This window comes from Molossus molossus, unplaced genomic scaffold (assembly GCF_014108415.1).
Source record: "Molossus molossus isolate mMolMol1 unplaced genomic scaffold, mMolMol1.p scaffold_m16_p_15, whole genome shotgun sequence".
NCBI classification, from domain to species: domain Eukaryota; kingdom Metazoa; phylum Chordata; class Mammalia; order Chiroptera; family Molossidae; genus Molossus; species Molossus molossus.
This window is the reverse complement of record NW_023425350.1, coordinates 74,436,343-74,450,584: the sequence shown is the minus strand read 5'-3', so window position 1 is coordinate 74,450,584 and position 14,242 is coordinate 74,436,343. Positions and strand designations below refer to the sequence as shown.

The following is a 14,242-nucleotide window of genomic DNA, read 5'->3' as shown; positions in this document are numbered from 1 at the left end:
TTTATCTTTTTCTAACTGGTTTATTTCACTTAACATAATGCTCTCCAGGTCCATCCCTGTGATCTCAAAGGGTATGAGCTCCTTCTTCACAGCCACAGAGTGTTCTATTGTATAAATGTACCAAAGCGTTTTTATCCACTCATCTACTGATGGACACTTGGGCTGTTCCAGATCTTAGCTATTGCAAATACGCTGCTATGAACATAGGGGTGCATATATTCTTTCTGATTGGTGTTTTGGGATTCTTAAGAGTATATTCCCAGCAGTGAGATTGCTGGGTCAAACGGCAGTTTCATTTTAAATTTTTTGAGGAACCTCAATACTGTTTTCCACAGTGGCTGCACCAGTTTGCACTTCTACTATCAGTGTACTGGAGTCCCCTTTTCTCCAAACCCTTGCCAGCACTTGTTTGTTGATTTATTGATGATGGCCATTCTGACAGGTGTGAGGTGATATACCTCCTTGTAGTTTTAATTTGCATTTCTTTGATGACTAGTGATATTGAGCATTTTTTCATGTTTCTTGGCCATTTGTATGTTCTTTTTGAGAGGTATCTATTTAGGTCCTTTGCCCATTTTTTTTTTGGTATGTGCCCCTAGCAGGGACCGAACCCAGGACTCTCTGGTCCGCAGGTTGACGCTCCAACAGTTGAGCCAAACCGGCTAGGGCTCTCCCCATTTTTTAATTGGGTCCTTTGTCTTCCTTTTGTTGAGTTGTGTGAGCGCTTTGTATGTTATAAAAGTTAACATCTTGCCCTGGCCAGTTTGGCTCAGCGGTTAGAGCGTCCGCCTGTGGTCCGGAGAGACCCGGGTTCGGTTCCCGCTAAGGGCATGTACCTCGGTTGCAGTTTGTCCCCGGCCCCGTGCGGGTGGCAGCCACTCGATGTGTCCCTTTCACATCGATGTTTCCCTCTCTCTCTCTCTTCCTCTCTCTCCCTCCCACCCTGTCTGTACAAAAAATGGAAAAATGTCCTCGGATGAGGATTTAAAAAAAAAAAAAGTTAACATCTTATCAGATGTATCATTGGCAAATAAGTTATCCCATACAGTAGGTGCCCTTTCCATTTTGTTGATGGTTTCTTTTGCTGTGCAGAAACTTTTTAGTTTGATATAGTCCCATTTGTTTATTGTTTCTTTTGTTTCCCTCGCTCTAGGCGATGTATTGGTGAAATTACTCCTACATGAAATATCTGAAATTTTACTGCTCATGTTTTCTTCTAAGATTTTTATGGTTTCATGACTTACATTTAAGTCTTTTATCTATTTTGAGTTTATTCTTGTGTATGGTGTAAGTTGGTGGTCTAGTTTCATTTTTTTGCATGTACCTGTCCAATTTCCCCAATACCATAAGAGACTATCTTTACTCCACTGTATGCTCTTACCTTCTTTGTCAAATATGAATTGACCATACTGGCATGGGGTCTCTGTTCTATATGCCTGTTCGTGTGCCAGTACCAGGCTATTTTGATTACAATGGCTTTGTACTATTTTTAATTATTAAAACATACACATACTTATCTTTTTTTTTTAATCCTCACCCAAGGATATTTTTGCATTTATCTTCAGACAGAGAGGGAGGGCGAGAGGGAGAAAGAGAGAGAGAGAAACATCGACGTGAGAGAGACACATCGAGTGGTTGCCGCCCACACGACCCCAATCAGGGCTGGGGACAAACTGCAACTGAGGTATGTGCCCTTAGCAGGAACCGAACCAGGGACTCTCTGGTCCATGGGCCTACGCTCCAACCGCTGAGCCAAACTGGCCAGGGCCACATACTTATATCTTTATAAACATTTATATTGTTCTTATTTTGCTCATTTTTCTAAAGACTCATGAAAATTTCAATATAAAGAGCCAAAACCAATCTCTAACCCCTCAATATATTAGTAACAATCAATAAGTATTTCTATAAAGATATTAATTATTGCCATAAGTAGGAATTACAAAGAAACTGTACAACAGAAATATTATCTGCTGTATTTTCTTATGTAAAAGGTCACTACTGAAAAGACATGTTAATAGTTTCATTCTATAGAGACTTTGATGATGATCATGCAAAAGACTGAATGAAAAAATAAGTCACTACATAAAACATGAATATATTTTTGAAAGCAAGTGTATAAAAATATATACACTAAGGAGACATAATGCTGCTGCTATTGCTTTGGTGTTTTTGTTTCAACGGCATCAGTGTGGCCAGGTCAAAGGGCTTGTTCCTTGTCATCTGTGGAAAGGTCCTGGACCCCTGAGGAGTATGGCAGCATACACAGGCAATGGCAGACATCACAAGTCTTTCTCAGCCTGCCTAACACTGGAGGGGCAGGAACCCCAGGTGGGGTAGTTTCAGCCCCTCTGCATATAAGGGAAGTTCTCTACCAGACCCCACTTCCCTAACCACCCTCAATTCTTCCATCTATCAGGGAGAGATGCAAGGTCAGAGCGTAGGACACTGCCTAGACTATGATCCTACCAGTGAGAAGGTCACCATGCATCTGGAGTTTGTATACTCTCCTCTCTTTGGTGTCTACTCTTTTGGACCAAAGAGAGGAGAGTATACTAACTCTGGGTTTAGCCGTGGATGGGTAGAGCCCCTTAAGTCTCAAGCCCATCTGTTCTAACTCATTTTATCAGTTTTCTGAATTTAGGTTTCTGACATCAGCACAGATTATATTAAAAAGGCACTGCTTTTCTTTTCCATCAGTCCCTGTGACGTATCTTGGGGACCTCACTAGGACACGAGGTTGTGGCTAAAGTAAAATATAAATATCCCCATCGTTGTTCTTCTTCTTCTTCTTTTTTTTTTTGCCTAAAACCATCTAATGGTACCTTAAAATTCCACTATAAGGCATAAAAGTAGTCTATTTTATGTGTATGTTGAGGGGAAGTGGGGACCCTAGTTTACAGTACTCTACCTAGGGCAACTACAACAGCTGCCAGGTGAAAGAGATCCCTATGACAAATGTTAACAGCCTTCTACTGTTACCTACCGTAATTCTTTGCTTCATGATTTCTCTTGCCAACACATCTGAATTTTCTCTTTTACTTACCCGTACATTAAGTCTAACAACCAAACCTGATGGAATCCTTATAACCTTTTTTTCTTTGCACATGCCACATAGATACTAGGATTTTCCAGAATCCACAGGCCTTTTATGTGATTCTGCCTAAATAGGAACCTCATGAACTTTGGTTCAAACACCTATTTTCCCTTCTCATCCTTAAAATTTGGTGGTTAAGGCAGAACAGGTTTCTCACATCACACTTAGAACCAAGATGTCACCAGGTCACCACAAAACAAACTGCCTTTAGAGCAAGAGTTCAATGATTTTTAACTTTGTCATTAGTTTAAAAACAAACAATATATAAACTAGGAAAAAAATAAGTAAAAACTTACTGTTATTGGTACATCTTTTGTTCCTGAATTTAATAAATGAAGATTTAAAACTTTTGGTAGATCTGTTAAAATTGAGGAAAAGAAATATTTCTTTAAAAAGTGTGTTTTATAGCAAGTTAGAATCTTTGTCTTATCAGATCTCAGATTGAATCTATTCTAGAATGTGAAATAAAATGACCATAACATTAATAAAAAGAAATATCAGGTAGGAATCACCTTACTCAAAAGGACACTGTGTGTCACAAGAAATGCCCCCACCTAAACAACCAAACCAACATTTTTTTTAGTGAAACTGACATTAAAACTTTCAGTTTTCTTGCAAAGCACAATGAAACAAATTAAAAATGTCCAATGTGAAATTATCATATTAAAACTGAATCTAATATTGAAAAATGGGTCAATCTCAAGCAACCAAATTTTATTTATATGCTCTGCCTGGTCTGGCTCAGAGGTTAGAGCATTGATCCACGGACCCAAGAGCCGTGGGTTCAATTCTGATCAAGGGCACGTACCTTAGTTGCGGTTTGGTCCCTGGCCCTGGTCAGGGTCATGTGGGAGGCAACCCAGTCAATGCCCCGCCCCCACCCCACTTCCTCCCTCTCTCCCATGCTACATGAAGATAAATGGAAAAATATCCTCAGGTGAGGATTAAAAAAACAAAAATTAATTACATATGGCCCACAGACATCCCAAATTTTAAGTATAGTTGACCCATGTATTTTTGACCCCACAGGGTTTAGGGGTGCTGATCCCCATGTAGTTGAAAATCCCAGTATAACTTTTGACTCTCCCAAATGTAATTATACTCTCTTGGTATCTGAGGGAGATGGTTCCAAGACACCCAGCAAATACTAAAATCTGCAGAAGCTCAAATTCCTTATATAGTAAGGCGCAGAACAATGCAGTTGGCCCTACGGCCCTACACATCCACAGATTCCCAATCATAGATTGAAAACATGGTTTTTGATACCTGGTTGGTTGAATCTGAGATGTGAAACCTAGGGCACAGATGCATGGATGATTATGTATTTACTGAAAACATCTGCATATTAATAGACCCCTGCAGTTCAAGCCCAGTTGTTCAATGGTCAACTACACTCACTTTTTCCTTAATAAATCCTTAACTTGATTGTTTTCAATTTTGGAATTTGAAAAATTCTTTTTCTGACCATCTTAGACAAAGTTTTAATGTCATGTCATAATGCAACTGAATAATCTTAAAAAAAACAAAAACCAGAAGTAGGTGAGGAACTGAATTACAAAACTGGGAAACTACTTTGTGCCTCAATTTCCATTTAGAAGACCTTACTAAAGTTATCCCATGGCCTGTTTTGCCATCTCGTAAGTAATGATATCCCTCAGAAGAATAACCTGCAAGGGTTCTCAGCTCCCAAAAGTAAATGTCTATAAGATCGTATAACCCAATAGAATGAAATTTCAAAGCTGAATCACAAAAAAGTTAAAGTAGAACCATTTAGTACTGGACAGGGTTATTTTTTTTAAGACCCATAAAGCCATCGTCTCTTTTCTTACCTTGTGTTCGTAGTGTACCAAAATCTAACATTTCTGTTGAGGAATAAATTCCAGGAGCTTGGAAAGAAGAAAAGGAAACAATTATATTTCATTTTGCCAGAGTCAAATGCAGTGAAAACAAATGAACAAACTTGAAGTGACTTCAGTTTTCCACCAACCTGTTGTGACTTCAACCTCAACAGGAAGAATGATGAACTCTGTGCTGTCCGAAGCGTTAGTCTTTATTCTTATGAAGGCTGTGTGGTTATCCGCTTCTCTGGAGGAAAAACTGGCTCTCATCACTCCCTTGGTTTCATAAGGAGGAATTTCCTGACAAGTTAACAGACCATAATGTAGCATACCTTTTGTAATGTTCCAAAGCCACCGCAGTTTATTGAATAAGATGACATCGACCGAAAGTTGCATTATTTTATATATCTTCTAAGAAAAATAGATTGACAATTAAATGTATTTCACTGACTATAAGACACATTCCAATTTTGGAGGATGTTAAAATGTGAAAAATGTGCATTGCCACTTGCAAACTCATCATTAAAAGGTAGAATTAATCTATAAAATCAGTTCTTCAATGTATTGGTGGTGCTTAGGTATACAACTCAGTCCTGAAATTCTCTAACTAACAGAAATGTCACCACCAGAGGAAAGCTTTTACAGGAGTCTTTTAAATGGGTAACCAAGAGAGCTTAAATTCTGCTTTCCTTTCATTTAAAACTCAACAAAAACAAAGCTTCCCTAAGCAGAGCAGCAGTTGACCAACCGTGGTCAGTCAGGAAGGCTCTAGGCATGCAAGACCCAATTTTCAGGCCTACAATGAGGGAACACACACACATACACTAGAAAAAAGACTAATTGAAAAAAATAGGCTTTTTTTTTTTTTTATCCTCACCTGAGGATATTTTTCCATTTTTTGTACAGATAAGAGTGGGAGGGAGAGAGAGGAAGGGAGAGAGAGAGAGAAACATCGACGTGAAGGGACACATCGAGTGGCTGCCACCCGCACGACCAACCAGGGCCGGGGACAAACTGCAACCGAAGCACGTGCACTTAGCAGGAACCGAACCCGGGTCTCTCTGGACCACAGGCCGACACTCTAACCGCTGAGCCAAACTGGCCAGGGCAAAACAGGCTTTTTTTTTAAGTGAAATTCTTTTCCTGGTTTTAGAACAATCTGGCTTCTGTGGAACGACTAGAATTTCTCTACACACACCTTTTAGTCTACTTTTGGAAATCCCTTTGTTTTAGATTTTACTGTTCTTCACTCACCTTACTCTCAACTTTTTAGTTTTAAAGTAGGAAGAAGGTGATTGGAACCCTCCTGGGTCCACTAGAGAGAGACCATCTACTCATCCAACTTGCCCATTGCTGGGAGCTGGCTTGTTCTCTGGGTTTTCTCATTATTGAAATGGGCTGGGGATGAGGTCAAAGCCAATTGACTTTTTTCCTCTCTAGCTTTGTAGAAATAAGAGTCTATATATTTTGTTGTATTAACTGAGAATATTAAAACATTATGCCATCTCTGCTACCTTGAATAATCATTCTTAACTAATTAGAAACCTGAATTCTCTTATGTTTGCTTATCAGATACCAATTATATTTCAAAGTAAATTCTTAGTTCTTCTATGTAGATAAATACACACATTTACTAGCTTATAGTTAATTTTCTGAAGCATTGTTTTATACATTATTTCTCCCAAAGACTTTACAAATAATAACATAATTTCAAGGTAAATATTTTTTTTATGAAAGACTATAAATGGATCATCTATTACGTTCTTCTACCTGATAGTGTGTTCCTGTATCTTAGCAATTAGCCAATCACTGACAAATCTGTCAACATTCTAAAAATGCCTTGCACATCCTTTCCCTGGTTGAGACTGGTCAGAAAACAATAGGTGATGAGTGTTTAACAGTGCAATTCATAAAGAAATGTTAATCTTCAGAGCTTATTCAGTGGTATAGTTACAGTATTTACTTATATATTTTCCTTTGATTAAAGCATGGTAGATGACATTAAAAAACAAAACCCAAAACTCTCCAATGGCAAGAACCTTTGCAAGTAAGGTAGTTACTACATATTAATTTGGTTAATATTTGGCCGTATTCTATAAGAAAAAGTGACTTTCTATGCACTGACACAAACTATTGTTAAATATTCACAATATTAAAGGTGGACATAGATCACCTAAGAATCTAAAAATTTCTAAGTCATCAGAAGGACTTGATCATGTTCCCCCTGCAAATGCCATCTTTTATGGACAGAAAGTCTGAACATTCAATTCTCTACCTTCAAAAATCAAATGGATCCTTCCCACAGGGATTTTTTTTTTAAATCTTAGAGCAAGCAAATCATAAATGATTAGATTCAGAGACAACTTTACCAATATAATTCTGATAAACAGATAAAACCTCTTTCTGCCCTGGCCGGTTTGACTCAGCGGTTAGAGCGTCGGCCTGCGGTCCAGAGATGCCCGGGTTCAGTTCCCGCTAAGGGCATGTACCTCGGTTGCAGTTTGTCCCCGGCCCTGGATGGGTCGTGTGGGTGGCAGCCACTCGATGTGTCCCTTTCACATCGATGTTTCTCTCTCTCTCTTCCTCTCTCTCCCTCCCTCCCGCTATATCTGAATAAAAAAATGGAAAAATGTCCTCGGGTGAGGATAAAAAAAAATAATAATAAAACAAAGTTATATAAAAAAAAAAGACTTCCTCCTTTCCACACAGTGCATTAAAGATTCCACCAATTTTGTTCACTGCTCTTTCCAAAAGACTTTTCTTTCCCTCTCTCATCCAGTTTTCAAATATATTTGGTATAAATTTAATATTAAAACACCAATTAAGAAAAAGCCACCTATATTTTTTCAGGTAATAAGGAGTTAAGTCTTTTCTGGTGTATTTAAGAAAATAAATGGTTTCATGTGACCACACGAGAGAGGAATGTGTTAGCACTTACCCACAATTTTCTGGTACCTCCTTGTTGACCTGTTGGAAGTTCTAGGTGAAGATCTCCTCCACTAGAGTACATTTCTACAACCTGTCACAAAAGAGCCATGACAGTTAAGTTCAATATCATATCCTCAATGCATGTGATTTCCTGTTATATAGAAATAAGTTTGATAACCTAATTGTTAACTGGGAAAGATTAAAAAACATTTACAGATATAAATGTAGGATAAGTATCATGTCACATCACCAGAGTCAGTGTCCCATATGTGTAAGCAATGGTGGTACTTTAAAAAAAAACAAGGTGACTTATTAAACTTTGAAACAGTATAGTTGTCTCAAATACATAATTTTAGGAAATCCATCCATAGGACACTTAGAGTATATGAAAATTATCAAATTTCAGAAATACAAATTCTTACAGTAACACAAATGCTTCTTTATAATAAGACCTAAGAGCAGACTTAGTAGCTACTATAATTTTGAAACAGTAAAAAGTGTATTATTCTGAGACATATATAACAACTTTAATGTAGTATGAAAACGTAGTTTCTACTGGCAGCAAAATTAGAGGTACTGCTAATACTCATGATTTAGTTATTTATTTAAATCCTCACCCGAGGACATTTTTCGAGATTTTTTTCAGATAGAGTGGGAGAGATAGAGAAACATCGACGTGAAAGGGACACATCGAGTGGCTGCCACCCACACGACCCAACCAGGGCCGGGGACAAACTGCAACCGAGGTACGTGCCCTTAGTGGGAACTGAACTCGGGTCTCTCCGGACCACAGGCCGACGCTCTAACCACTGAGCCAAACCAGTCAGGGCAATACTCATGATTTTTAAAAGTTTTGATGAGGTATAACTGATGTACAATAAACTATACATATTTAAAGTATACAAGATGATGAATTCTGACATACTGTGTATACAGCGTAAAGCTACCACTGCAATTAAGATATGAAATATATCCATTACCTCCCAGTTTCCTCACGCCTCTTGCAATCCACCTGCCCTCTCTCACCCCCAGGTAACCACTGAATTGCTCTTGACCACTCTAGGTTCATTTGTATTTTGTAGAGTTCTATATAAATGGATTCACAAGTCTGTATTCTTGTGTCTGGTTGCTTTTATTGAGTGTAATGATTTTGAAATCCACCATGGTGTTGTATGTATGTGTAGGTTATTTCTTTTTTTTTATCCTCACCCGAGGACATTTTTCCAATTTTTGTACAGATAGAATGGGAGGGAGAGAGAGGGAGAGAGAGAGAGAAACATCGACGTGAAAGGAACACATCAAGTGGCTGCCACCCGCACGACCAACCAGGGCCGGGGACAAACTGCAACCGAAGTATGTGCCCTTAGCGGGAACCGAACCTGGGTCTCTCCGGACCGCAGGCCAACGCTCTAACCGCTGAGCCAAACCGGCCAGGGCTATTTCTTTTTGATTTTATGGATATGCAACTCTTTTTTTTTTTTTCCCTGTATCTTCAGATAGAGTGGGAGGGAAAGAGGGAAGAAGAGAGAGAGAGAGAAACGTTGATGTGAGAGAGACACATTGAGTAGTTGCCACTCACACAATCCCAACTGGGGCCAGGGACAAACTGCAACTGAGGTACGTGCCCGTAGCAGAAACTGAACCCGGGACTCTCTGGTCTGCGGGCACTCTAACCGCTGAGCCAAACCGGCCAGGGGGATATGCAACACTTTTTGATCCATTCACCTAGTGACGGACAGCATGGTGACTATAGTTGTTAATAATACTGTTTTGCATATTTGAAAGTTGCTAAGAGTAGATCTTTAAAATTTTTGTCACAAGAAAAAAAACTGTAACTATGTGTGGTGATGTTACCTAGACTTATTATGGTGACCATTTCACCATATACACAAATACGGAATCAGGATCTTGTACAACTAAAACTAATATAATGTTGTATGTCAATTATGTATCATAAAACGCCTATAAGGTAGGAACTTGGATAAAAAGTGTTCCCCTCAAAAGAATGCTTTGCAGATAATCTACATTGGTTTTTAGAAGGCAACTTTGTTTTTCTATTTGCTCTCCTATGTGTGGTGAAAAGTCTATTGTGCTAAATCTTCTTGAATTAAAATGTAATAACTAGAAAAAGACTAGGTGAACAAAAGAAGAAATCAGTATTGAATTCAAAGAGATAACTGGTCTAGCTGACAGTCTGGTAACTCAAAGGTTGAGGAGAAAAAACACAGACTGTAAGGCCACTTAAACAACTGTGGATTGTCCACCACTTGCTGAGTCGAGGACCCCATCCCTCCAGCAGGAAGCAGCTCTCAGCCTGCGCTCTGGCCAGCATACAAAGAGGGCACCCTGGGAGCTCTGTCATATCGCTGCTATAGCAGTGTGCCAACTCATGCAGCAGGGTCTGACAGAAGGAACAAGCTTTTCTGTGTGTGTCTTTCACTAAAAATAGTCAAGATAAGAAAGCAGCAAGAATTTATAAAGTTTCTGCAAAAACCTGTAATAAAAGCCAGAACAGAGAAAATACACCATTACCTCAAGTAGCAAAAGGATAGAAATGGCAGAGTGATGGTAATAAAGATGAAACACTCTTTATAAGTGTTTCCTTATAAGCAGGACACAAGAGGTTTTTCCTCTTTTGCAATGAAGCTATCTAACTAAAAAATAATGAAAATTCAGAAAGAGTATACTTTTTGGTTGTTAATTCTCACCCAAGGATAGTTGCATTGATTTTTAAAGAGTGGAAGGGGGGGGGGGGGGAGGGAGACAGACAGACATCAATGTGAGAGAGACACACTGATTAGGCCAGGGATGGAACCTGCAACCCAGGTACGAGAACTGAACCCACGACCCTGAGCCACACTGGCCAGGGCTCAGGCAGAGTATTTTTGTTAGTAGCTATCCTCATCCAGTGTCAGCCAAGTGTTGGGGAGAAACTGCTTTCTTGACACTTTAGCACAGAATTTCTAAGCATTTCACAATTCAGGCTCTGATAATCTCATCTTGTTCTTCCTCATTTTCCCTTTCACCGTTTATGAACATGTCTACCAGGATGTTTAGGATGATAAAAACCATTTTGGTTGCCATAGCTCTGTGGCTTATCACAATATATAGTATTTCCCTCCACCTGTCATTTTCAAGACACTGTGAAGTCCTGCAGTGTTGGAGTGTTGGTCCTAAAGAACACTGGGGGCTCTGGGTGTGTAGGTATTACAAACCATTCTGGAAAGCAACCACATCTCCTTCCAACACAGACAGCAGAACTAGATAAGCTATAGCAGCAGCAAATGACACGTAGTAGGAAGTCACTAGGGATGGGGATGGCGAGGGGTATTGGAAAATATCTGTTCGAGCCATACCAGCCATGCCCAGTGGAAGAGACAAGGAACCAGTAAGGAGGAGTTTCAAATTTGAAAACAATTACTATTAAAAGATTGAGTAGCCGGTCTGGCTCAGTGGTTAGAGTGTCTGCCCATGGTCCAGAGAGACATGGGTTCAGTTCCTGCTAAGGGCATGTACCTCAGTTGCAGTTTGTCCCCAGCCCCAGTTGAAGTTGTGTGAATGGCAGGCAGTCGATGTGTCTCTCTTATGTTGATGTTTCTCTTTCTTCCTCCCTTTCACTCTATCTGATGATGAATGCAAAAATGTCCTCGGATGAGAATGGGGCAAAAAAAAAAAAAAATTGAATAAATCCAACCAGTGTGGCGCTGTATTTGAGTGTTGAACCATGCACAAAATGTAGCCAGTTCAATTCCTGGTCAGGACAAATGCCCAGGTGGTGGGCCCGATCCCCAGTGGGGGGCATGCGGGAGGCAGCTAATAGATGTTCTCTCTCATCAATGTTTTCATCTCTCTCCCGCTCTCACTTCCACTCTCTCGCTAAAATCAATAAAGGAAAAAAAAATTAAAAACAAAAAGATTGAGTAAGATAAAGACTTAGATCAAAATAAAACTTGTTTTTATTTATTTTTATCCTCACTCAAGGACATTTTTCCATTTTTTATACAAATAGAGCGGGAGGGACACAGAGGAAGAGAGAGAGAGAGAGAGAGAGAGAGAGAGAGAGAGAGAGAGAGAAACATTGACGTGAAAGGGACACATCGAGTGGCTGCCACCCGCATGACCCAACCAGGGCCAGGGACAAACTGCAACCGAGGAACATGCCCTTAGCAGGAACCGAACCCAGATCTCTCTGGACCACAGGCCGATGCTCTAACCGCTGAGCCAAACTGGCCAGGGCTAAAACTTGTTTTTAATCATGATTCTCTACTACTCTTCCCTTGGACTTCGAGGTCCAGGCTGTTTTCATCAAAAATTTATTATTATCAGAAATAGGTACAAACTGTGTTTTTAATTTTTTTTTTTTAAATCCCCACTCGAGGACATTTTTCCATTTTTTGTTCAGATAGAATGGGAGGGAGAGAGAGGAAGAGAGAGAGAGAGAGAGAGAGAGAGAGAGAGAGAAAACCATCGACGTGAAAGGGACACATCGAGTGGCTGCCTCTCGCACAACCCCAACCGGGGCCAGGGACAAACTGCAACCGAGGTTCGTGCCCTAGGTGGGAACCATACCTGGATCTCTCTGGACCGCGGGCCGACGCTCTAACCACTGAGCAAAACCGGCCAAGGTAGTACAAACTGTGTTTTTAAAAATTTATATCATACCAGAAAGAGCTAATGTGCAAGAAAAGTAGAGACCCGTTATAGCTGAAGACTCTTCTTAAATTAAATGCAGAGCTGCCTAAACTGTAATACCTGAGAAGCCATAATCGTTTTAAAAATGGTTGCAAAATTCAGAATTTAGACTGTTGATGTCCAAAATTCAGACCACAGCAAGATGCATTAAAAGAATACCCTTCTTTGCCCTAGCTGGTGTAGCTCAGTGGTTAGAGTGTCCGCCTGTGCACTGAATGGTTGCAGGTTCAATTTCCAGGCAAGAGAACGTACCTGGGTTACAGGTTTGATCCCTGGCCTGGGTCAGGGCGAGCGTAGCAGACAACCAATATATGTGTCTCTCTCACATCGATGTGTCTGTCTCTCTTTCCCTCTCTCCCTCCCACTCTAAAAATCAATGAAGCCCTAGCTGGTTTTGCTCAGTGTTAGAGTGTCAGCTGGGGACTGAAGGGTTGCAGGTTCTATTCCTAGTCAAGGGTACATACCTGGGTTGCAGTTTCGATCCCTGGCCCCAGGGCAAGCATAGGAGGCAACCAATATGTTTCTCTCACATTGATGTGTCTGTCTGTCTGTCTGTCTGTCTGTCTCTCTTCCTCCCTCCCTTCCACTCTAAAAATCAATGGAGCCCTGGCTGGTTTTGCTCAGTGGTTAGAGTGTCAGCCAGGGACCAAAGGGTCATAGGTTCTATTCCCAGTCAAGGTCATGTGGGAGGCAACCAATGGATGTGTCTCTCTCACATAGATGTTTATTTATCTCGCTTGCTCTCTCTCCCTCTTTCCCTTCTACTCTCTCTCAAAGTCAATAGAAAAATATCCTTGGGTAAAGATTAACAAAGAATACAACAAAACAAAAATAAAAATCAATGGAAAAACTATCCTCAGGTAAGGATTAACAATAGCAAAAAGAACACTATTCCTTCAACATAGCTTTAAAACCTTATTATTTTAAAGTCCTGAAAACTATAATAAACTGAGATTTTAAGCTAAGCATTAATTTCCACCAAAATGAAGCACATTCAAAATCACCATCATAAACTCACCTGCAAAGGCTCACTGTGAGGGTTGTGTATGTTTATTATAGGTGAGAAACTGCTATTCACAGGGACTCTGGCCCCAAGGAATGGCCTCAATCGATAAGGATTTGGAACTCCAACACCAAATACCTGTTTCAAAAGAGGGAAAAAAAACAGCAATTTGAGTTGCTTTTATAACTAACATTTTTGTAGGTTATGATGGATTGATCTAGGGAAAACTGGTGAGACTAATTTAGATGAAAAAAATCTCAACTCCCTTTAAAAAGACTGTGCATGCAGTTTCTATATCTGATTTGGCTATGTATTTGACTTACTACAAATACATGCATTTGGAATAATTTCTATGATATACGAGAAATAAAATGATAGCAGTCCTTCGTGAAGTTGTGGGATAGACAAGAAAATAGGGACTCCAAAGATTTTTCTATTCCAACCCTTAAAAGACAAATCTATGGCCCAATCTCTCAAATACCAAGCTCAGCCCTAGGTCACTCCCACATTGGAAGTCCCTGGGTTGTCTAAACAATGTTAGCCAGTCATTCAAAGGACAAATATTTAAGTGCCTATAATGTGCTAGGTGCAAACAAACACAGTAGTGAATAACTGAATAGTGAATGAGACAGAGAACGCTGCTCTCATTAAACTTACATTCTAGTATGAAGAACAGACTACATA

At 39.8% G+C, this 14,242-nt stretch overlaps 1 protein-coding gene across 3 annotated transcripts in view; it reads right to left on the bottom strand.

Moving 5' to 3' along the window:
- TMEM131 (transmembrane protein 131) overlaps positions 1-14,242 on the bottom strand; it is a 266,720-nt gene that overhangs the window by 99,426 nt on the left and 153,052 nt on the right. For all 3 annotated transcript variants that reach the window (XM_036262183.1, XM_036262185.1, XM_036262184.1), the window contains 5 exons: positions 13,574-13,696; positions 7,874-7,954; positions 5,085-5,235; positions 4,927-4,983; positions 3,394-3,455 (listed from right to left, as the gene is read on the bottom strand). In XM_036262183.1, coding sequence (XP_036118076.1) covers positions 3,394-3,455; positions 4,927-4,983; positions 5,085-5,235; positions 7,874-7,954; positions 13,574-13,696 — 474 coding nt within the window. The remainder of the gene's footprint in view (positions 1-3,393; positions 3,456-4,926; positions 4,984-5,084; positions 5,236-7,873; positions 7,955-13,573; positions 13,697-14,242) is intronic.